General features: G+C 40.7%; 1 protein-coding gene across 14 annotated transcripts in view; it reads left to right on the top strand.

The window, feature by feature from the left end:
* The window catches only part of LOC144133263 (calpain-B-like), an 82,779-nt gene extending 59,744 nt beyond the window's left edge, over positions 1–23,035 (top strand). For 4 of the 14 annotated variants that reach the window (XM_077666192.1, XM_077666190.1, XM_077666189.1 and 1 more), the window contains exons 8-21: positions 276–353; positions 910–1,085; positions 1,576–1,742; positions 2,871–3,088; positions 4,899–4,941; positions 6,627–6,762; positions 9,339–9,431; positions 11,846–11,869; positions 13,355–13,413; positions 14,556–14,624; positions 16,020–16,098; positions 17,340–17,456; positions 19,414–19,472; positions 21,754–23,035. In XM_077666192.1, coding sequence (XP_077522318.1) covers positions 276–353; positions 910–1,085; positions 1,576–1,742; positions 2,871–3,088; positions 4,899–4,941; positions 6,627–6,762; positions 9,339–9,431; positions 11,846–11,869; positions 13,355–13,413; positions 14,556–14,624; positions 16,020–16,098; positions 17,340–17,456; positions 19,414–19,472; positions 21,754–21,780 — 1,345 coding nt within the window. In that variant the 3' untranslated portion in view covers positions 21,781–23,035. Of the gene's footprint in view, positions 1–275; positions 354–909; positions 1,086–1,575; positions 1,743–2,870; positions 3,089–4,898; positions 4,942–6,626; positions 8,468–8,520; positions 9,432–11,845; positions 11,870–13,354; positions 13,414–14,555; positions 14,625–16,019; positions 16,099–17,339; positions 17,457–19,413; positions 19,473–21,753 lie in introns of those variants that run through there. The other 10 variants (XM_077666197.1, XM_077666195.1, XM_077666193.1 and 7 more) reach the window with 4 other exon arrangements.
* Positions 23,036–23,940: the final 905 nt, after the last annotated feature.

The following is a 23,940-nucleotide window of genomic DNA, read 5'->3' as shown; positions in this document are numbered from 1 at the left end:
TCCAGTTTTGCTCTGGAAGTATGGGAAATCAGTTTTGAGTTGCCTGCTGTGCCTTGGTTATGATTGTTCAAAATTTTTGTCATGTACCAATAGTTCTTTTTTGTGTGTGTTCAAACGGTGCAGTTGTTCCCTATGAGCCAAAGCTGAGTAGAGCGCGTCTTTACTTTGCAGACAAACTTTTTGGTGTACCGGGCCTTGTGCAATGCTTTGTTCAGTGGAAACCATCATTGCTCACTTTAATTGTCTTGTGGTGGCTGCTTGCATGCTATCTGCAGGTCACGTGAGTGGTCCCTCGTGAGCGCCGAAGAAAGGGAAGCTATCGGCCTTACATTTGATGCCGATGGCGAATTCTGGCAAGTGTCACCTCCTCTGATTCATCAATGCTGTATAAAAGATGGTGGCGTCTTCTTCGTCTTCTTTGAGAGACTACAAGGAAGTGAATAGTCTGTTGCATATGAGTAGTCCCATAATAGCATTACTCTCTCTATACCTGTGCTCTCACTTGTCTGTGATAACATTATCAGGGATGGTAGGATATTTGTGTTATGAATAAATGAGTGAGCTGCTTGCTGGTTTAATGGTGGCTGCATTCATTCTAATTGAGTTGTACTTTCTCGCACATTGTTCTGTTCATTTTTTTTCCTTTCTTTTTGACTGTATTCTGAGTGACTATGGTATTAGCTGTTGTATGAGCAGTTTCTTTCTAAGGGTTGTGTAATTGAGAACTGGAAAACTTTGCATGCAGCATCTATGTGTACTATCTTGTGAGCAAACCTCTACTTGTTATATTTGATGCTTTTTCTTCTGAGGAGCCGCACTTTGTTGTAACACAGATATATGTGTGAGGGCTCTTGCTTTCGATTGAAATCTCGTCTGTTTTCTGCCTCCTCGAAATGTTCTTCCTTCAAGGATGTCGGAGAGAGACTTTCTGCGGGAGTTCCACTTTCTGGAGATCTGCAACCTGGGTCCAGACTCTCTGGACCAGGAAATACTTTCGGACACGTCCAAGAAGAAGTGGGAGGTGTCCATCTTTGAAGGGTCTTGGGTACGAGGAGCCACTGCCGGAGGGTGCCGAAACTACCTCGGTGCGTGTGGCTGCTGTGGCGTGCATTCTTTAACTTTTTTCCTTTTTGCCTTTTCTAGCTTATAAAAGTTCCATTTCCAGTGAAACTAGCTCTAGTTGTCATTATAGAACACAGTATTCTTCAGTAAAAATGGTGCTGTCACAGGAAATGAGACACGTACATGTACACCCCCTTCTATTGTCATGCATGAATGTGAATTGATGTATTTGAGGCATCTGATTTAAGTATCAGTGCTTTGATTTGTTTTACAGTGCCAGTCTGTCCACTTGCTCTATCCTTTGTCCCTGTTTTGTTTTTTGCCGAATATACCAACTAGCTCAACTTTCGATTCTGCTATAGAACACAGTAGTCCATCGATATAGGTCAATGTAAATTTGTCTTCAGCGTCCTTGTAACATAATGCTAGTCGTTCTGTGTTCAGAAAGTGTGAAGACCTCACAGCACTCAGGTCCTGGACATTGATCGCTGACTTCCGAAATGACCTGTGCAGACACCTTCTGGGTGAACCCACAGTATTTCATCACACTGGAGGACCCGGACGACGACGACGACGAACATAACTGCACCATGATCGTGGCTCTGATGCAGAAGAACAGACGAGCAGCCAGGACTCTTGGTGCCGGCTTGTTTCTCACCATTGGCTTTGCCATATACAAGGCAAGGACGTGTGGCTGTCATTTTGCGAGGACGTGGTATGTGAACAACACAGCCACTGAGTGAGGTTTGGCACAATTGTTCATGCTCTGGACATGTGAATACGTGGCACAACTTTTGTTCACTTGCGTATGGGCAGAAACGTATTTGCCGTTAGTGTATTACAAGAGCTTCAAAATTTACTTTGCATACATGTTCTTGTCTCTATGATCAATGTTTTTGTTTTTTTGTTCCTGTTTCTGTTGTCAAGCACATCAGAAGGTCTTTTCTCTGAAACCTTAAGAATTTTCTCATTATTTTTGACCTTGATTTAAAACAGTTGGCTTTAGATTTGTTGTGGATCGGTAACCTTCATTTCCCTAGGGGACTTGGCTGAGCCAGGCTCACATAAGCCAACTGTCGTTTCTGGCTCATGAAGAGTCCAGCTTGTCGTATGTTTTCTGGCACTCTGCGACTGGTTTAAGAAGAGTAGGGCTCGTCCAAAGCATTTTTTTGGTTTGCCAACAGATGGCAGCACGGGTACTAAATGATAATTTTGGCCCCATTCATAATGTTCTAATTATGAAGCGCTGTCATAAGTAAGCCTTCCATACTGCATGAAACAGTACAGTGATGTGATCCTGGCACCTTACAGTACAGTGCCCATCACATGTGTGCATTGCAACCTTTCAAAACATCACCCAGAAACGAGTGGGGGGTGGTACTATAGTGATGGACATTCTTTCCTCACTCACATAGCCACTGTCTTTCTTATTAAGAACAGTTAGAGCTGCAAGTGATAGGCTTGCAGTTTGCCATTTTTTTTTCCCCCCTTGGCTGTGATGTAGTTACGAAGGCAGAAACTTGGGCTAGTTGGATATTGTTTGAACTCATATTTTCTAGCGCTTAGTGAACACAAGGGACAAGAACACAAATACACAGGACGTACGCTAGTCCTGTACGTCCTGCGAGTACGTCCTGTGTATTTGTGTTCTTGTCCCTTGTGTTCACTAAGCGCTAGAAAATATGAGTAGTTACGAACCTGAAACAAGCAGTGCGAAATTCGCCTTGCATGTTGACCTCACTTAAAAATACAGCACGACAGTCTTTGTTTCATACGCCTGAAGTCTTGTCAAACCTTTCTAAATGCAGATTGATGATCCGGACAGCTGTCCGACACCACTTGACTTGACCTTCTTCAAGTTCAACCCATCGGCCGCGAGGTCGCACACATTCATTAACTCTCGCGAGGTGACCACTCGCTTCAACCTTCCCCCTGGCACTTACTGCGTGGTTCCCTCCACTTTTGAACCCAACCAGACGGGAGAGTTCCTCCTGCGGATATTCACCGAAAAAAGGAACATCTCCCAGTACGTGGCCCCTGGTGGCATTTTACGTTTCTACGTCTGCGGGGTCTTGTCTGTGATTATACCAGCTGTCGCATTGCTAGTGGAGATAGGCAAAAGTACCCCTCCCACCTGAACTTTTTGTTTGCTGTCAATTTGAGCACAACGGTAACAAGGCAATATTTGGTGGTAGATGTTGAGCAGCACAAGGTTTGCTTGCATTGCAGTCCTACTTTTTTGAAAGAAAACTAAATGAGGCATCATTGACTGTAATGTCAAGCCAAAAGTGCAGAATATCATAACCTGATGACCGAGGCACTATTTGTCACTAGGAAGGCAAGACCCTGGCCACCATTCTCATTTCTGTCTTGCCGTTCACGCCTGATCACGGCAGCCGCATTTCAGTGAAACTTAAATCCATAAACGCTCGTGAGCTGTTATGTCAGTGCACATTAACCCCTGGAGGTAAAAATTAATCCGGAGTCCTCTACTATGGTGCATCTCAAAGCCCACGTGTACCTTTGGAATGGTAACCTCGCGTACCATTCTTAGTGAGAAATGGTATCGTAGTTGAATTAGGTGCAAGGTTGTGCATTATTTTTCGTGCACTAGCGGCCAAGTGTGTGTGTATATGCAGTGTAATCAGTTTATTCTGGGCTAATTCGCAAGTATGCTATCACTATGTGAAGAACTTGTGCAAACTTACTGCTGTCACTACCCAGATATTAAGCTCTTTTTGGACAAAAGATGTGATGGCGACACGCAAAGATCCCCAGGTGGTCAAAATTAATCTAGAGCCCTCCACTAGAGCATCCCTGATAGTCCACGCACAGCTTTGAGTTGTCAAACCCTACAAATCACAGTTTTTGTAGGTTTGAAGGGAAAGCATTTTATGCCATTTTCAAGAATGGTTCAGAGGCTTCACATTTAGTGAGAAATTAAGTCATAGAAGTGACATAGCTATGTGTAGCTGCTTAACTTTAATAATTGCATTTGGTGAAACTGCTTGTGTGTTAAAGAAAAGAATGACAGCCAGTGAAAGATTCCACTAGTAGGTTTGTTTTTCTTCACACAACTTCATCGGCAAGTATAGGCTGAGTGTTCGGACTCCTGTCAGTGGTGAAATTACACTTTTAACTAGTGGTGATGAAACTCTTCTACAATTTCTGTAAATTGCAGCAGGACACGGCAGATTCTGTGTGTTTGAGCAACGAAATTTGTCAAATAGTATCTGTTTTGTTGTAGTGTGATATCGTCATTTAATGTAAGTCTCTCTTCTTCTGGCACTGCTCCAATGTGAGTGCTGAAAAAAAAAAAAAGTGATAGAAGGGATGGGCATTGTCGCATATGGCAGAGTTAAGCTTTTTTGCAGAGTACTAATTGGTAGTAAGTTTTGTGCTCCAAAGATTCGTTTAAATTCCATGGCTTTACCTTTTTATGTTATCTGCTGATTTCTGCATTGACGAAATTGAAATGGAACGCTTGGCTCCCAGCTGCTGTGGCAGCTTCATAATGTAGCATTGTTAGTGAGAAATGGCCATGGTTGCATCTGATGCAAGGTTGTGGATCACCTCAGAAGTGAGCACGTACCACTAAACTTAAGACATTGGCACTATTTCAACTGAGGTGGGTGCACTCTTTGTGCATTTGTTTAATTAGAGGCAGATTTTATTGTGATCCGAAAATTGGCAAACTTCATATTGATGCCTAATAGATTCCTTTCCCAACTTTGTAATGTGCGCCATAAAACCAACCAACATGTTTTTTGTTATTTCTTCTTATTACTGGCCTGCACAACTTCGTGTCTTGATATGTTCTTGTCTTCCTTTTACAGTGAACATGATGTGCCTCCTGCCATCGTTCCTCCTGCCGATAATGTAAGCGTTTGTCTTCCTCTCTTAAATATTCCTTTGTGACTACATTTTGCCAAGTTGTCCAGGCCCTCAACAAATTCACATAACCTGTTCATTACTGTGGCCTTGCATTTTGTTGCAGTTTCGCTTCGGTTTTGTACAGCAGCCCACCACAGTAAGGATTGACAGCTTGAGTCTGTATTGGGGTGCAAACCCACATTGGTTTGAATATAATGATACTTTGAACACCATATTCTATTTGGAAAGCATAACAGGTGTGCTCATGCATGTGCAAAAGTACTGTCAGATAACACTGTAGCACAGAAGTTGTCTGAATGATTAGGCCTCACGCAAAGTGTAAATGCAGTTGTGTTATCAATGTTTAGAGGGGTTAAATAAGCAAAATGATCACACTTACAGCCGCATACAAACTGTAAAGTTGAAGCTATAGTTTTCAGTCGCTATTTTCTTCAGTAGTCCAGTGATTTATTTGGTGTGACTGTTTTTTTTTGTACACCACTCTTAGATGTGTAACAATTTTCTTGAATCCGTGGTTTGGTTTCTTGGTATCGTGGTGCGAACCATAAATATCGCTGTTGCGTCACGCTGTTGCATGAACAGAAAACTCCTTTCTAATTTCACATTAAAACCAAAAGTGCATGCTGTGAAAGTGCTATGTTGTTGTAAATGTTGTGGCTGGATGGTGCAAGCCTAGTTCACTGAAAGTCAAGCAAAGTTAGTAGAGGCTTTCAGTTCTTGCTAATCTTCTCAGCGTCATTTGCCAGTTTAAAATGACCTTTAATGGTTCACATGCAACATCATTGCTATATGTGTACAGTAGAATTATTCTACCTCTGCAGTTTCTGCTGCTCCAACTAATGAAAGGGAGAGAGCTCGTCAACCAATTTTTGTGTGCCTATGATTGTTTGAAATGTAGTGTCGCATAGCATGTCAGGAAGCGCCGCTATAGACTTCAACGAATGATAAATCGAAGTATATATTGCATTAAAACATTGCAATCACAGATCTCCATCTACAGGCTACCTGCTCAGCTCTTGCTGTCACATCGCATCAAATGGCCCCACAGGTTTTTCACAGCAGAACATTCTAGTGTGATTATCATTTTTATCATGAAGGCCAACCCTATGGCGCCAAAATAATGGCAAAATCGGCACTGTCGTTGCGTCACATTTCGTTTTCACTGCATTACAGTAAGAACTGTGCTGCCTTGGAAGATGAGCCGGATGGTTTCTTTGTAAAAAATTGCAGATTGTTAGGTTCTCGGCTTGCATATGATTTGCTATGATGTATTAATCTGTTGCTGGGTGTGCTGTGCACGTTATATGGTGGCACAAGTTGTCTAACATTTCGGTGTGGCTCTCATGTGATGAGATGCATGTCCTCTTTTACCGAGCTTCATTCTTTTAAAACTGAATGCATACTTTATCAATCAGCTGCTTAGTTGCCTTGGCCTTAGGAGCAGACAAAGTATAATTTCACTAGGCAAGCAGGACTTGCTTTGGTAGTAAAAAGGTGACAGTGTTGACGTGTACTGTTCATCTTTAACTAAAATGAAGTTTTCATTACTAAGTGTTAAGTTTTCTACTTTGGTTTTTGTGCCAGTATTGCATGTTTTATAGTCCCTTCAAGTTGAGGCCGACGGTTTCTGCCATTCACTCGTGGGACCCTGTGGTGGTGACTACTCGCAGGTTCGTGCGAAAGAAGAGGACCCCAGTTCTGATCGTGCTCAGCAATTGCGAGCCCTGTTTGCCAAGATTGCTGGTGATGACATGGAAGTGAATAGCTACGAACTGCAGAAGATCCTCAACATGGTCTTCCGCAGAGGTTGCCTCCTGCTGCTGCTCTTGCGTTCTCTTATAGCTGCTGTGAATTCTGCACTCCATGTTCTACTTGTAGTTCGTCCGTGTTGCCATTGTTCTCTCATATATTTAAGTTCCAGTTATCATACTTTGCCCCAGTTTCACTTAGTCAAATGTTGAACATAGTGCTAATTCTCAGCCATCTTGGCGTAGTAGTATATTTGTTATAGTTTAGAAGTACATATACGCCATTTCTATAGCCTTGCAGTTCTTACTAGGATTGTTTAGTATTACGATTAGTAATAGCAGAAGTCTCTAACAAATTTTCTGCTGCCGTAACTAGCATTTAATCATTTTTTACTTGGATATGAATTTACCTGGGAAAATATCGATATTTTTGCAGTTTTATCAGGCAGACATATAGCAATGTTTTGAAGTGTTCACATTACATATTTTTCAGTTTTCAGTTTCATGTTTACCCCAACATTTCATTGTGCATTGTGGTATTGAATCCTGATCAACATCCTGTTGCATTTCTGCTAATGTTATGAGATTAGAAGCATTAGATGGTTGTGTGCAGGGTGTGCTTTGCATCGTGTTGCATTAACCACCGGTCTTCCTTTCTTCATTGCTCACCATTAGCTGCTGCGCCTGTGATGGTTTGTGTGAAATGCCACGCGCAGCATGGGATCATAATATTTCTTGTGCCATATTGGTCACACCTTCCTGGAATGACACCTTATGCGACTTTAATTATTCTTAACAAATTGATGATTTGACTAATTTTTATGCTTAAAAGTTTGCAAACTCATTGTATAAATTTTTATTGATCAAGAATATAAGGTTACATGTCACTGGTCTTTGTAACATACGTAGACCATTCAGACATTTTGTAGGGAGACCGGTATCACAGTTTAATGTGAATAGTACGTCTACAGAAATTTCTGCTCTTCACTTAGTTTGGCATGAAAATATTGTGGGAGGTGTCTTAGAGCATTATTTGAAGTTATAACTTTTACTGTTAGTACAGGGAAAGAAAGAATTGAGCAAGTTAGTAATACCTAACAACTGTGTATTTGGATTCATTATTCCAGGGAACCATTTGAGGTTGCAGCATTCATGAATAATAAATATATAGCAGAAGTGTCGCTTCATGCTAATTAGGCAAGTGTGAAGGACCACCTGCAGACTGATTATGAGATTTCTGCTGAGTCAATTTGATTTGAACGCCTTCATTCTCTTTAGCTAAAACTGGAATGATGAATGGTTTGAAGAACTCTGTTTTTGTAGTTTGGTTGACTTGCAAGTTTGCAGTCATGTTTGTTTACTTATCAGTAGTCCAGGTGTCTTGGTGAAACTGTCCCCTTTCCATGCCTTCACGACCCTGCTTGCCAAGGATTGCACACTCAGATTTGCACTGAAAATCACTGTGGCTCTGTGATGCACTTTTAGCAACTTGCATCCTAATAACCTGCTTGCTTTTATTTAACTTCTAGTTTCTAAGTTCATTTTTTTTATTTTGTTACCAACCAGACAATTCAATAAGTAGGCATTATAATGGGCTCTTTATAAATTTGGTTTATTAGTGATGTCATGTTAATAACACTGCAGATTTTTGTCTGAGGCGTAATGCTGAACTCTTTCACAGTTCTAGAAATACGCGTATTTTATTTATTTATTCATTTTTTTGTTTTTAACTAATATGCATGACAAAACCATTGCCATGTACTGTTATTCCCTCTCTCCCTAAGTTTACATTTCCATAGCTACTGAAGGGTTTGAGGCATTTTTAAAATTGCTGCAGTTAAAAGAATACTACAGTAACTCCAGGTAGAGGAATATAAATCCATGAACTAGCTGGCATGGTTTGCGATTAGGTCAGGCATTTTGACCCCAATGTGTGATTGCAAAGTGGTAGCGTACTCTCACAGCATGCGTACAGCACGAGCATGTTTTTTTTATACCATAATCAAATTATGCGTGCTGTAGCTAGCAACACTTTTTCAATGCGATAGCATTAGAATTGTTGTCACAGCAAAACCAAGCTGATGTCTATTGTCACAATATTCACTCATTGGTCGATAGAGATCTGTGACCTTGTGATGTCTCACAACCTGGCCACTGGATTTTGAACAATTTGCCCACGAAGGCAGATGGTAATTAAATTAATGATATCTTGAGAGAGGTAACATGACCTTGTGACATCATCACAACATGGCCTCTGGATTAATTGTGAGCGACCTAGTTTCGACACAGCAATCTAGATAGATAATCACAATCAAAAATCGGGAAAAAATGTGATGTATGCAAAATTCAGCACCATCAGTGTAGCGGATATTTACTACTGCAGCTAGCAGTCTGAATATGACGTTTGACGGACCGACGGTTGCAAAGAAAGTGATGCAAACACACACAGTAAGTAGTTACATCAGCAGCTGCAACAAATGTGAAACTTAATGCTATCGCATTCCACTCTTGATGACTGAAGTGTCCCCATAGTTTTTTTATTTGTATTCTCTTGAGTTGGATGAGTCACTACCCCATAGGCCTACAGCACGGTGCACGCATGTCTCGTGTGCCTGTCCTTGGTTTCCGTTGTAGAATTGCGGCGCAAGGTGTCAAAGCCCCCACCGTCCGAGCAAGAATGCGATTGGCGCCAGTTGCTTAAGTGTCTTGACTGCTTTAGCTCGTCATGTAAGTCCCCACCGTGTGGTTTCTTTCTGCACGTGAACACGCACATGCTCGTGTTTCTAGTCCATTGAGCTGTGATCGAATAGGAAGGAGCACCCTGGTGTATTTTTCGTCTGCTTGGCCGGAACGCAACTTCTGCTTGAGAGCACTGGCACAGAGCCGCCTCCTTGTGTATAGCACATCCATTCTCGTATGCTTTGCAGCACTTTCCTGTCCTCTCTCTCTCTCTCCTGTGGCTCTGCTTAACATGAGACAACTAGTGCTGGGCTCAAAATATGCTGTAACTTGATACTGGTTCAGCTGGCATTAATTTGAGCTTGTGTACATTATGAGCTATCCATACAGTTAAACCTGGATAGAGCGAATTGAAGGAAAGTTCACAATTTTTGGTTACAGGTTTTCGTTACAGAGTAATGTGGAAACAAAACCAAAATGATAAAAAAATACAAGAAAATTCGCTGCAGATCCCCGCGGGGCACGGTGCCGGCTTTCTTCTTCTTCAGGCCCGAGGATTCGGGGCCGTGGAGAGGAATGGAGAGTCATTTGCAGTAACCCCCAATATACAAAGTCGTGAAAGCAGAAAAAACATTGAAAGAAAAATGGAGTTTCGAAATAAATGAAACACTGAAATTTTTAGTGTACTGGTCATGCACGGTAAGCTTTATTTTGCAACGTGAACTCGACTATGAGAACTGATTGGTAATAAAAAGAGCAACATGTAGTGGCACGGCACGCAAGACACGCAAACACTGCTAACAAGGAATGCACGATGCCGCTATACATGGGGTTAAGGTAATTGGGTAGTCAGATGTGCTTAACCAATGTACCAAATGCGAGATAAAGTGTTTACCATGGCGCGAACACTTGCCGCTATACCACCTGTCACTCGTGCAGTGAGGCAAAGCCTACCGCCTTCCATCCGAAGGGGCACAGCTTGGCACTTGGCAGTTCGATATGTCCGTTTTATGGCAAACCGTGTTCGGTACATGAAGTGAGAAATGGATGTGTCTGTTAAAAATATTTAGGAACAGTTCAATAAGTTCAATATAGCTAATAATTCATAATAACTGTGTTCGTTATAACGAGGTTTCACATGCATACATTTGAAGGACGGTAGCTTTTGCAGATTGAAGCTCTTGGTAAATCCAAGAATTGCCTACATGCAGGTTCGTTATATCCAGGTTTAACTGTATAGCTAAAGGAGCCGATGTGTTTCAGGGTTATCTGTGTGATTACGGTTTATTCAAGATGAATTTATATAATGTAATATGTGAGTGCTTGCAATATTGTGGAACATATTTTCAGATCAACTGCTCTTAGCAACTTGTGTTTTAAAACACAGTGAAGTGGCATCACAATAGCCAACTAAAAATAGGCTGTGCAGTTGATGTTGCTCAACTGCACATGTAAATTCGTTGCACCTGGCTTAAACGTCATCGTTCAAACTCTAATTATCGCAGTCAACCAGAAGTTGTCACTTTTAAAGAGTGAAATATGGCTGCTCCCTTGGTATACAATGGACTGCTCTTAAGACGAACATTGCTGAGATAAATTCTCTCATAAGCTGCAGAGTTAAGAGACTGTTCTTTAGCTTCCCACAGGCACAGTGAAAAAAGAAAAAAGATGGTTTGCAGAAAGTGCTTAATTAATTTTCACTGCCTAAATGTGAACTGTTCTCGAGTCACAAGCTCATAACTGAAAAAGGTTTTATACACAGATGTAAACTGTTGTTGGCCTTGTCTTGAATGTAGCGTATTAAGGCACATTATAATTCTTTAAGCATAATAAGAGCTTTTAAGAGCATAATAAAGAGCATAGTGTTTGTAAGGAATGTTTACCAAAACTGCAGAACTGGATGGTGGATGATAGGTGCTTTGTGGGTTTTAAAATATTTTTGATCTTCAGTGCCTCTTAAATGTTCTCTTGTCGCTCCTTCTCATTTATGTTTGCCATATCTAGTTTACTATTGCTACCTGTTTCCTTACACGAATCCTAACTAGAACACTTTGTTAAGCTGAACTTCTGATAAACAGATTTCCAATGTCCCACCACGTTCATCTTAAAAGCAGTCATCTGTATGGCCATGATGAAACTTTTGACTTGTCCAGAAAGACTGTAAACTGCAAATTTGTGTAGCACAGCTCAGACTAAAGGGTTAGTCTTGTAGTTCTTGCCTTTTTGTATGTTGTACAATGCCATTGTGACAAAACCAAGGCTAATGCAGGTGCTCACATTGAAAGCAGGATTTGTTCAGCCTTAATTCTAGGTTTGCTTCTGTACATGTGGAGAGACTGGTCAAAATCATCATGTAAGAGTCTAAGCAATATGAACTGTTTGTTTTTCTCGGTGTTCGTTCACACCCTCTCCTCCTCCGCCGTCCCCACGTTCGTTTTGGGCACTCACAAATGCCCATTCAGCTCCCCGGGAAGATGAAGATGACGGTAAGCGGTCGCCCTTCTCCAGTGTGTTGTGTGCATGGATTGTTGTTCATCTGTTCTGCTTCGACCTCTGTCAGCCATTATTCTTCCATCATCCCGGCCCACTTGAATCTCCTTTTGCTTCTTTTTCCTGTGATTTCGTTCGAGTGGCGTGTGCGTGGACTCCGTGTTTATGTAATGGCTCGCATTAACAAGGACACCCACAAACAAGAGGACATCATTGCCTCACTTGGGTGGCTTTCCTATTATGAGCCTTCGTAAGGGGGCACATTTCATATAGCATCTGCTCTTGGTGGTCAGCTGGTGGCGATATCATTAGCAAAGGATACGTTATTGGCAAAGATGAAAAGTCGTCATGCTAGGACATCTCAGAGAGCTTCATGTGATGTGAATTTATTTCCAAGTGGTGTTTCTTGCAGCAACATTATTCAGTTTCTTATTAATTTATTTTCGAACAGTTTTCTTTGCAGCAATATTGTTCTGTTGCTTGGGAGGTTTCTACATGAGTTTAAGGTTACATATTTAGCTGCTGTAGTGCAGTTTATGCCTTCCCAAAGCCCCATAATAACACCATAGTTTGTTTCTTTTGAAAGCCACAGCTAACTTTTGGGGAATTGACTTAGTGACCACAAATGTACTAGTATTTGTGTGTAGTTTATAGTCACTTACTTCCCTAGCTTGGTAACAAAAGTTGCCTAATACTTAGTCTTCATTTGTGCTGTGTGCATAAAACCACAGCATGGGGCCTGAATCCTAAAGCCACAGAAAAAAAATTCCCTGCCTGGGGGATTTAACAGCTAAGTGTGCAGTTATACTATACACCATTCCTGTTGTTTGATTCTAAATGGGCGTTTTTTTTAAACGCTTGCTGTAACTATAACTATCTTGCCTGCACTTTGTCATTCTAATATAGAACATAGTACTTTGTGCATTGTCTGAGTGTGCATTGTCTTGGAAGCGTACAATACTAATAACTAAGGGTTACTTTTTTTCTCTTCATAGGCCTCATTCGCTGAATGCATTCATTCCAAGATTTTTAGATGCAACCATATACTCGGTCCAGCTGCGTCCTGTGAAAGTGTCTACTGCAGTCTTGCGTGCACTTTTCTTTTTGTAGCGATAGCTACATTACGGTAGCATTTCAAGCCTTCAGCGTGGCGGCGCCGCCACCCTGTGGCTGCGCTGCCACGCTGTCATGTGGTTGGTCACGTGGTGCGGAGCAGCTGCCAATGGCACGGCGCCGTGGCTGATCACGTGGCTGATCACGTGGTTGGTCACGTGACCAAGTTCCACTCGGCCAGCTGTAGCTATCGTGTCACTCCAAGTTTAACCAAAGCTAAACCACCACCAATTTTTTTCAATTTAGACTGCCATTTTTTTCAATAGATCTGTGCCATATTGTTAACATTCAGTTCTTAACCCAAAGTCACTCCTGAAATGGGAGCATATTTTCCATTTTGTCACCATCAGCACTTATTTCTTTTCCAGAAATCCGATCTGAGCAGTTTGCCCTGGATGTGTGCCGAAGCATGGTTGCTCTCATGGACGTATCCTTCTGCAGTTGCACATTGATTGTTGCAAGAGGTGTCTGTGTGTCATGAAGTCTGCCAACCAAAAGGGTGCTTCTGTGCTTTACCAATGGCTCAGCTGATACCTGCATTTAACATGAGAAACAAGTGCAGATACTGTTTTTGTCTTCAATCAAGTGTTGTCTTTCATCAACCAGCACTCTGTGTAAAGCATTTGTTAGCATATACGTCAGTGTGTTGACTGCCAAACGGTGCAGAGCCATAGAAGTTCATTACTCCACTGTGATACATAGAGGGTGTACAAGCGTTCACAAATGTACATGCAAGGCATATATGTAAGGGTACAGGACTCTGTTGGGGCATGCATTCATGTGCATGTGACTGTTTGCCGATGGTTGGTGTAGCACATCGTGTGTGTGCTTCTGCACGTGTTACTTTTAGCTTTTTGCTCTGCCCATATCTTGTTGCAGTTGAGTAGTCCTTGCAGCAGAAGCAACGTTCGTAGCGTTGGGTCTCATTAATGCACTTCAGAAGTTCATTTTATCTATTCTGGACTTATTCAAGCACCTAGGCTACTTGTATTTTCCTGCACACACATTATAGCTTACTGTTACTTATACTGTCCATTTTGGCACACACGCTGATATCATTTTTCTAATCTTCAAAGTGTTGGTTTACATTGCAGTCTCTTTGTCTCGCCCTGATAATTAGTATGTTCACTTGTTTGAGTAACACGTAAATCTAACTGCAGCTTAAAGTTTGAAATCCGAAATGGCTCGGGTAATTTTATTTCTAGCTGATGCCAGCATCTTCGTAATCTAGTTTTGCTATTGGAATGTAATTGAAATTGAAATCTTTTTCTGTAAATTGGAAAGTATACGATTGCACATAAAGAATGGCTAGGAAGACAGGAAGAAAGGTGCAGGCATATATATAGATTGGCTACCCCTAACTCACGTGTAACCCACAAGAAGACAGCTTGCTGAAAGGGATACATTACAGCAGCACTACTCTTCCCTAGCTTTGCAGAACTGCAAATACCTCTGACATGCCTATTGCAGGGAAGAACATCGCTGATGTCTGATAAGGAACAAGCTCAGCATTGCATGCAGCATTTCCCTCATCGTACCATTTCCTTGACTTTCTGTTGCGCACTTTAGGATGACCATTCGGGAAAACTAGGACTGGATGAGTTCAGAGCTCTTTGGATCCTCATTAGGACCTGGAAGGTAGGTCTTTTCTCGTGGAAATTTTAAGGCTCCTCTTTAATTTGCTTCTGCTTTATTTTTGTTGTTTTTTTGTTTGTTTTTATAAGAAATGGAAAACATTTCTTGTGCCTTTTCTTGTTATAATGGTTCTGCCACAGAATACATATTTGTATCTCAGGCACATTATTGTTAGAGGAATTGAAAACGACATTCATTTCAACTCTGTGATTGTGGTTTCACAGGTCTGTTGGCCTTTTTAAATTGAGACCAGATACTGTGCGAGCTGATGCATTTATAGTGACATTTTTTTTTACATGAAGGGAGCATTTAGAACCAGCAAGTGTGACCTTGGAATTTTTGAAAACAGGTGCATTAGTAACAAATACCTAGGTCGCTGGCTTAGCCCTAACTTGATCTAAGAAACTCTCCTCTATAGTTTCATGCAGGTTCAACGTGCAGCTTCATTGGATTTAAACATGTAGCTTATGGAGAAGTTTTTTTCCATTGCTTTAGTGCAATGTGAACTCCACTGAGTCTTTCAACTTTTGTAATTTCATTACCCTACAGATACAGCTATTACAGTGAGACATCTGAAGGCTCTGAAAGTATTAAGCTGAGTAACATGTCTACGGGCCCGTTATAGAGTTTCACTGCACTTGAAACTTGGATGGCTCAAAACTGTTCAGTTAAGACACCCAGTTTTGGTTTCTGAACAGAATTTACTTGAACACTTAATGTGAAGGAAATTGGACTCTGTATTACCAGTATGACCAGAACGTGTACCGGTTGCATAAGAAACATGCTGACAAGTTCTCAGAAGCTGCAGTCAAACTGAGGTAGCAACAGTGCTGTTACTTAAGAAAAGTGCTACAAGTCCTGACTGTGATTTGGCGATGGATGTGTGTGATTCAGCAGTATGCAATGGTAGAGCATGGCAGGTAGTGCACAGTGAAGAACCCCAGGTGTTTCAAAATGAAGCAAAGTTCTCTGCCATGATGCCTCTTGTAGCAACGTGTGGCTGTAAGTGGTTTGTATATTGTGCTCAGAAAATTTGCTTTTGTGGAAGGACTTAAAGTTGTCATGTGTTCATTGTGCTCAGCATAAATTCTCTTGTGAGAGAAAAAGTAGCTGGCTTCGTTAAAAAGTGACAACCTTCCCTGAGCTCACATGAGAATAAAAAAAACGCCTACCACCAGCAAGTGGCACAAGTGTTGTTTTTGATGTCCCGCTCAGTGTAAATATATCAGCTCAGCAACGAAGTGATAGCAGCTCTTCAAGACTTTCTTGAAAGGGAGCATTTTATGTTGTCTCTAGAATAACTGTGGTCGTTACTTTTATGGCAGTGAGGTTGAATGTAAGCCTTTCTTTTTTTTGGCAAGAAACTGATTAATGTGGTGCTGTCTTCTCCGATTTCAGAATGTCTTCACAGCATTTGACAAAGATGGGTCAGGCTATTTGAACACGTTCGAGCTGAGGGCTGCCTTGAATTCCGCCGGTGAGTCGCATATTGGAGATGCCTCATTATGTGTGCCATGGTAAAGTTATCTGCTAAAGGTTATTGTAAACTAATCTAAACTATTTCTGTGATGCTATATAGTCTGGGAAGTTGCAGAGGCAGTTGCCTTAAGTACACCTCATTGCATGTGCTGAATAAAAGTAGCTCAATCATCCACTCTCAGTTGATGTAAAAATTTATGCCAGCTGCTTATTGCAGTGGACTTCTGATGCAGCCTGCCTTCACTTGATTCCAAGAATTACATGTGTGAAAAGTGCGTTTTCTTTCCGGATGGTAAAATCTCTGAGAAACAAAGATCCTCTGACATGATGTACAGCAGTGGTTGGATTTACACTGTTTATGATTTAGTATGCTGCAGCTCATCATTCATTTGGATATTGTGTTTTTGTGGCCAGATTACCAAATTTGTAGCATATCTTTTACAGCATTGCAGCTACCAATAAATTCATTATAGCAGCAGTTTGAACTTGCTTTTTCCATGTTTCCTTGTGATTGTTAAGAAAATTATGTGACGTAGTGAAATGATTTCAGTCTTAACTAATATGTTATGTTCATTGCAAGTTATTTTGAGCCACCTTTCATGATAGCTGCCATAATGCAAGTTTCATAGCTTGTGTGATACATTTCAGTGACTGCATTTGCTGGACAGCTTGCAAGTTTGGATAGACTAAATTACAATGTCGTACACGCCATTCAGCACTGACTAAGGAGACATTAATATCTGGCAGGAACCGCTTCCGTATTGAGACATTGTCGCTGTGGGTTATGTACTAATTTGCTCTTTCAAGAACCATTTCTATAGTGTAACATTTTTTTTAATTCTGATTTCTCTTTTTTATGTAAGTGTCCATTGTTTTCATGAAATGGTACATTTAGCACCAGACTAAGAGATGAAATCCTGTTAAGCTTAAGCTGAGGTGCCATGCACCAGGCACGAAACTGAAAAAAGTCTTCCAAGTTTTGCCTTGAAGATATTAAATGGGGCTAATTATTCATTGTCACCTATCGGAAACTTATTTTGTCTTTGTTGTCACCAAATCTTGAGGCTGAATTTTGAAAATCACTTCAGAACTGATGCATTTGCTAAATTTTATCCAGATTCTCTGCTAACAGCTGCCACACATCAATGGCTGTGTAGCTGACAGGCGTGTACGACAAATTAGGTTGCATTCTTTCACCTGTTCTTATGTTCTAAATCTTGTATGTACCTTGCTGTCTAGGCTACCAAGTGAACCAGCATATTCTCAAAGCTCTGGTCCTGCGGTACGGCAATGATGATGGAAACATAGCTTTCGAGGACTTCATTGGGTGTGCTGTCAAGCTGAGAACCATGATAGGTGAGATACATGTGTCAACTTCATGCTCCAAGCTGCTGAGATAACTCTTAACTCTGCGCTTCATAAGAATGTGCTCCTTATTTTCTTGACTTTGTGCTACAAAATCTTGAAAAAAGGGGATTCTTCAAGATCTGGTTAAGTAAGAAATTTGTTGCTGTGATTGACACTTATGTACACTCCATTTAGGTGATGGCATCATCACACCTGACATCTCAGTCTGTGTGTAGTGGGTGCAAACTGCTATGGCAAATAATTTGCGTCGAAGAAAAAGTTAATTGTACTTTTTGTCCCCTTCCGGCTTAGCTTTATTGAAGAATGCTACCTGTAATGCGGGTTTAAAATTTTTTTGCTAGGCGTGTAGTATCTGCAAGACCTGTGATCATGCTTCTTGATTGTGACCAATCTTTTCAGAAATTTTTCATGAAAACAGTAAGTCCTTGACCCAGATATTTTGGGTGTGCTTTGTTCTTTTTAGGTATACCACGAGAAGTGCATTTTTACATGTGGCATTCATTTGTTCCCTAAGATATCTCTACAGTGTGGTTTTGTGCATTGCAATTTTCTTGCTTTTGTCTACCCCTGCTGAACAGCCAGTGATCAGCCGCAGCATGTGCATTGCATGGTTGTCTTTGAATAACATTTCTTTTGATGATGCATCAAGCACACTTCTACAACTCTCTCTCACGTTTCTTCTCTTATTACAGCCTCACGGCGTAAGTTATGCAATGAGGGACTTTTTTTTTAGGGGATGATACCAATATTTGTGTTCTCTCAAAAGAATGAAGCTGTTGTTTTACTAAGCACATGGGAAAAGTTTGACATTTCTATATGACCTCACGAGCACAACTACATCTTCTCTTCTTGTTTTACTTATGCATGCAATACTGTCAGTTTAACTAAAGGTGCAAATAGGAAATTAGTTGTTCAAGTTGTGCAGCCTGTGTATACAGTCACAACTAGTAACAATTGAGCATGCTGCAAGTATGGTTTCATGGGAATCTCAAGCCTAAATTGGAGCTGTTCCTTGACTCTACTCGCAGAATCAATGTCGGTGTATGATTATACTTTCACCAGCAATGCAGTGTTAGTGTTTTTGAAAGTTGCTTGAACAATTCATGCTTCTGAGCTCAGGTAGCTCATTATCGCATGATGTTTCAATAAGATAACTTTTCATTTCACTTGCAAACTCAACAGGCACCTTTTAATTGAAAACAAGTTTTTCATTTTCAAAACTTCAAAGGTTGATGTTCATTTATGATAGATACCGAACTCAAAAGCCCCATGGCAAGGCCAATCCACAATTTATGATTACATGGACAAGATGCAGTTCTTCATTTGGAATCTATTTGCACAAGCAAAGAGACAAAACTTTAGTATTAGCTCGAACAGATCAGGATGCATAACTGCATAAAATTTTAGTTGCACGTCTTTCTCTGTTATATTGCTAGTGAGATGTGGTACATATTTTTGCTTTACTTGACCACATTACTGGGAAGTTTGATGGTAGCTTGAATTCAGCTGAGCAAAGTGGCGTTTGCACATAATTTAAACGTTGCAGCATAGACTTTTGAGCTAACGAGTATAATAAATTTATTACTGAATATTGTCGGGACATCTACATAGCGTCTGCCTTGTAAGATAATACCACTGAATTCACCTAGTACCAGTTATGATAGAAACGATGCGTAATTATCTCAAGCGCCTTCTTGATAGCGTGTATGCCAGGTCTCTTGTGCCTCATGCGTTACTAAAGGATATACTGGTGCGATTCATATGAATGGTGGCCGTGGGAAGTGCAAGCTTATGCCATTTCATCATTCTGTCTATTTGTGAAATTTTGTGAAATATTTTTTTTTTTTTTTTTCAATATCCTGAAAACCTAAAATGGAGCCTAACCTAAAAACGGTACAACCTCAGCTGTACTCTTTTTGACTGAAACTCTGGTGTTCAATTTCAGAGGTGTTCAAGGAGAAAGACACAAGGAGTATTGGAAGTGCAGTGTTTACGATTGATGAGGTAAGTCTGGTTGCTGTATGTTTTCTATTCACATTTCACTTCTTCAACTTTGAGCCACTGTTTTACTTCTAGAATTACAGAATTTTGCTATCATCCAGCTTCTTTTGGTACTGTGTATGCTTAATTGTGCCTTCAGTGTCAGATAAGTGTAGCATTGCTAAGCATTAACAGTGTAAGGCAGAACAAATGGCTAGCATTTAAAGTTTACCCAGTATGTATCACCATATGCATCTGCACCTTTGTCCATGCACACTTGGAAAACAAAATGGAGTGGTTAAGACAGTGTAATTTATTTGAAAAGAAAGTTTTTGCTTCAGCATCTTGGTGCCAATACTAGCGGGCTGATCTCAAGCCTAGCATATGGTGAACACTATGTAGTGCAAAGGTTATGAAACTTACTCATGATACTATAATTCGCGACAACTTTTCCTGGCACTGGTGCCAAGGCTAGAATTGGAATGCCCCTTATCTTTCTACACAGCGAGTGTAATCGCTCCCCTGTTGCATTTGTTGTTTTCCTCCTAAACCATAGTATATTAGTAATAATCGCATATTTCTAACTTAAGTGGGCATTTTCAACTCTAGAGGCCTGGTCACAGAAAAAGTTTCTGAGTTGTTTAGATGTCTCCTGATTTCCTGGCTTTATTGACATGACTTCCAACCAATGAACCCAACAGCAATTTTTCTTGCTGCAGCTTTCTTTCACACTGATGTTGCTGTAATGTAGCGGTGTGCGAATATTGGAATTTTTGAATATGAGTCGAATATACATATGAAGAAATATTGACTTAGAATATCGAATCTAATATCAAGCATCTGTTCAGTATTATTAAAAAAAACATTTGAGAAAAAGATACAGGCAAATGCTGTTTCCTTTATTTATTTAAAAATATTGTATTGTATTTGCAACTGTAATAAACAAAACTAGACTGACTCAGCATTATATAAAATATATGATGTGCACAGAAATGTATGCTACTTGATTACACAGCATAACAGTATACAGCCTGTAATCTGGTCATTCAAAGAGAATAATAAAAATTAAATTAATTACACATGACTGGCAACTAAAAATAACATGATGGCGGGTGAAACATCATTAATTTCTATTTCAAGGGACTGAAAGAATTTCCTGAATTATCCAAAAGCTGATTTAATTCCCCGCAGCCCACTAAAAAAAATAAAAACTGTTGAAAATACGAAAATGCAGTGAAGCCTTATGAGGAAGGAGGCGCCATCACACAAATGGCGAAAAGCCCGTGATGAGCATGCAGTTTCGGCATGCTGGAAGAACAACTCTGACGTAAGCGAAGGGATCACACATTGGCATCGCAGAATAGTAAGACTGCCTTTAAAAAGACAAGAGAAATGATCAGCGACGTGTCAGTCAATGCCTAATTGCGGCGCATAGCTGTGTTCGGACGACTGGTGAGTGGGCGGGCTGACAGATGTCCTCGTCACGGTCTCGCGGCGAAGCTCAGAAACCAAAACTACGTTGTCAAGTTATTTATTGGTCTAGCGACAGGAGTCCTCCGATCGTCATCACACCTGCTGTTATGTGCACTTAAGAGATGCACAGGTTACAGTGCACCATGCAATAGGTGGGATGGCTTGTCCTGTTGGGGCACGTCTACTTGCCCTTTCGGGAGCCTTGCGCAAAAATTAAAATTTTTCAAATGGGCTTTCCTGCATATCATGGTTGGCCAAAACGAGGTGGCAGAGCTTGTGCTAGGAGAATTCTGAAGGTGACAGAAAAAGTTCCATGAGTGTGGGCTTTAGGTACGTAACGCATAATGGAAAGATCAAACAAACTATAAAGGCCCTTTCGCGTTGTGATTGTTTGAATCTGATGGTCGGCCATCTTGTTTGCAAAGGTGTCATATGTGGGGAAGCCCATTTGTGGAATTTTGCTTGAGATCCAAGCCTAGCAGCGTCCGAATGTGATTGGTATTCGAGATAAACGACTGAGCGGAAAGCGAGAATGCCCTTATACGGTTTTCCTGGCATTTTAAACTCAGTCTTCAAATTATTTGCCCAGATATTGTGGTTTGCCAAAGTGAAATTTATGAAAATCGGTGCAGTATTTGATCGCTTGCAAAATTTGGAAGTTCTCGAATATAAATTTGTTGAACCGAATTTGAACCAAATATCAAACATATTCATATTCAAGTTTTTGACTATTTGCACACCCCTACTCTATTCATGTGGATGTTATTTGCATTGATACTCTTGTCTGATGCTTAGTGCTACAACTTTATGTTGACTGTTTACTCTTTTATAGTGGCTGGAGAACACAATGTACGCGTAGGAAGCGAAGCGCTGTGGACGTGTGGTCATGCTTGATTGTGTCCTTCCGGGAGACTCTCCCAGCCAACAAAACTGCCAACTCCTGCCACTTCCAACATGTCTTTTGGGTCTTTGCTTCAATACAAATGGACTCTCGAGTAACGCAAGGCTTCAGGATCATGATAGTGTAGCTTTTGCAAAGTGCCAGTACAGCTTGCATTGCATAACAGAAAAAGAAGTGCTATAAAGCAGCATACGTATAGGGCTGGCTTTTATAGCATAACGTAAATTTAATTAGATGCTGCGTGAAACGCTCATGACTAGTCATCTTTTGCTGAGACAACCATTAGTAAGCTGGAAACCTTGCATTTTACGTAAACTACATACCTCGTGCCCTTATTGACCAGTGTCGATTGCACAAGCCCATGCCTTCCCAAACAGAACGCACGTGGGTGAATGTGTGTTAATTATGACGACAATGTGACACCAGCAGTGCTTTTAATGGCGTAGTTGTATGCGTAAGCTATTTGCACTTTCTACTTTCATGGGTGAAATTCGGCCCGTTTGGCCACTTTCTGTTCATTATCCACACCGAAGCAGCGGTGATGTTTTCCTGTGTCACAAGTTGGAAACTACTCGGCTGAGACTCAGGAAGGCAGGTTCTCCGGTGCTTTGATTCTTGTTTTTACTATATGATTGTGTGCTTATATGAATGTGTACAGATTTCAGATTACGTATTTATGAGGAGACGTCTCTTGCACCATTTTTTATGTTTTAAAATATAACGTGTACAAAAGTTCAGTCAGCATTATTTTTAATGAAACTGAACATGAAACGGGATTGACAATGGCAAAGAAACATTGGTTGTTTTGTCTATTATACCATATATTATGCCATCTATGGGGTGCCTAACAGCAGTTAATCAACAGTGGTTGACAGTTATGTCGTATTCAGTGTATATTGCTGTTTGTGTTCTTACGATGGGGAAGTTGAATTTTGTTATCAGCCAGTTAAGTAAGTAGGGTATGATGATACATCACATTTTCATTGTTGCACTCTTCCTTCCTTATTTTGAAAGTGATGTTTGCCGAAACTTTAGCGCTATGCCTGTCCTTTGTTTTCACAAATTGTTATGGCTATTATGGCATCCTTTGTAAGTTGCAAGCTTCGAGAGATTTGTTGCTGTGATTGTTGCGCACTTTTTCTTTTAACGTGAATGCGATTACCGAGCGGTGCTTTGTTGTTGACCAATAAAAAAAAAGAACCTGACTGAGTCTCTTTGGTGCACTGTATTTCTTTTTCTTTTCTTTGCTCAAAGCTTTTTCTTGGAGGGTAGCTAAACACTCATAATGGAATACTTGCTCAGGGGCAAAGTGGTGTGTGTTATTATTAATGCAATACCACTAGGAGGGCCATGAAGGCAAATCTGTCCAGCGTTGGTCGCGACATCAGTGTTAAAGGTGCACTAAAGAGGAACCTGAACTCGTCTTTTTACCGCAGGAACTCGATCTACATGTTCTGAGCATTCTTAGAAACTTCGAGTTATTGTCTTGTGCGACTGATTTCTCTAATTTAAATTGGATTAAACATCCCAGCTCCCGCTTTTTTTTTAATTCAACACTGAAGGTTGGAGGAGTCAACCAATGCGTGGAGTGCCTTTCAGCCAGTCTTGTGGCAGGTTCACTTTTATTTTTATTTTTTTAGGTTTCTGTGAATAAATAGTTCGTCAGAGACAACATAGCCGTAAATTAGGCCTATGGAAATAAAAATATGCGTGGACTGTTTGATTTGCGTATCACTCCACCGATGGCAGAGCTGCAAGCCGCCATGGGACTGGCTGAAAGGCACTGCACGCGTTGGTTGATTCCTCCTACCTTCAGCTTTGAGTTAAAAAAAAAGGCGAGAGCAGGGATCTTTATTCCGATTTAAATTAGGGAAATCGGCCGCACAGGACAATAATCGAAGTTTTTAAGAAGACTCTGAACGCGTAGGTCGAGTTCTCGTGGTAAAAAGACTAGCTCAGATTCCTCTTTAGTGCACCTTTAAGCCTCCACCTGCCAAATGTGGTAGGTGATGTTTAGGGCAATTTCATTCTCGTCATTTCTAGGTGAGAATAGGGAGAGGCCATACTAAGAATTACTCTGCAAAAATGAAAATGACTCTGCAAAAATTTGTAAAAAGC

Source organism: Amblyomma americanum, chromosome 5 (assembly GCF_052857255.1).
Source record: "Amblyomma americanum isolate KBUSLIRL-KWMA chromosome 5, ASM5285725v1, whole genome shotgun sequence".
Taxonomy (NCBI): Eukaryota; Metazoa; Arthropoda; class Arachnida; order Ixodida; family Ixodidae; genus Amblyomma; species Amblyomma americanum.
The sequence above is the reverse complement of the archived record's forward strand: the minus strand, read 5'-3'. Positions and strand labels throughout refer to the sequence as shown.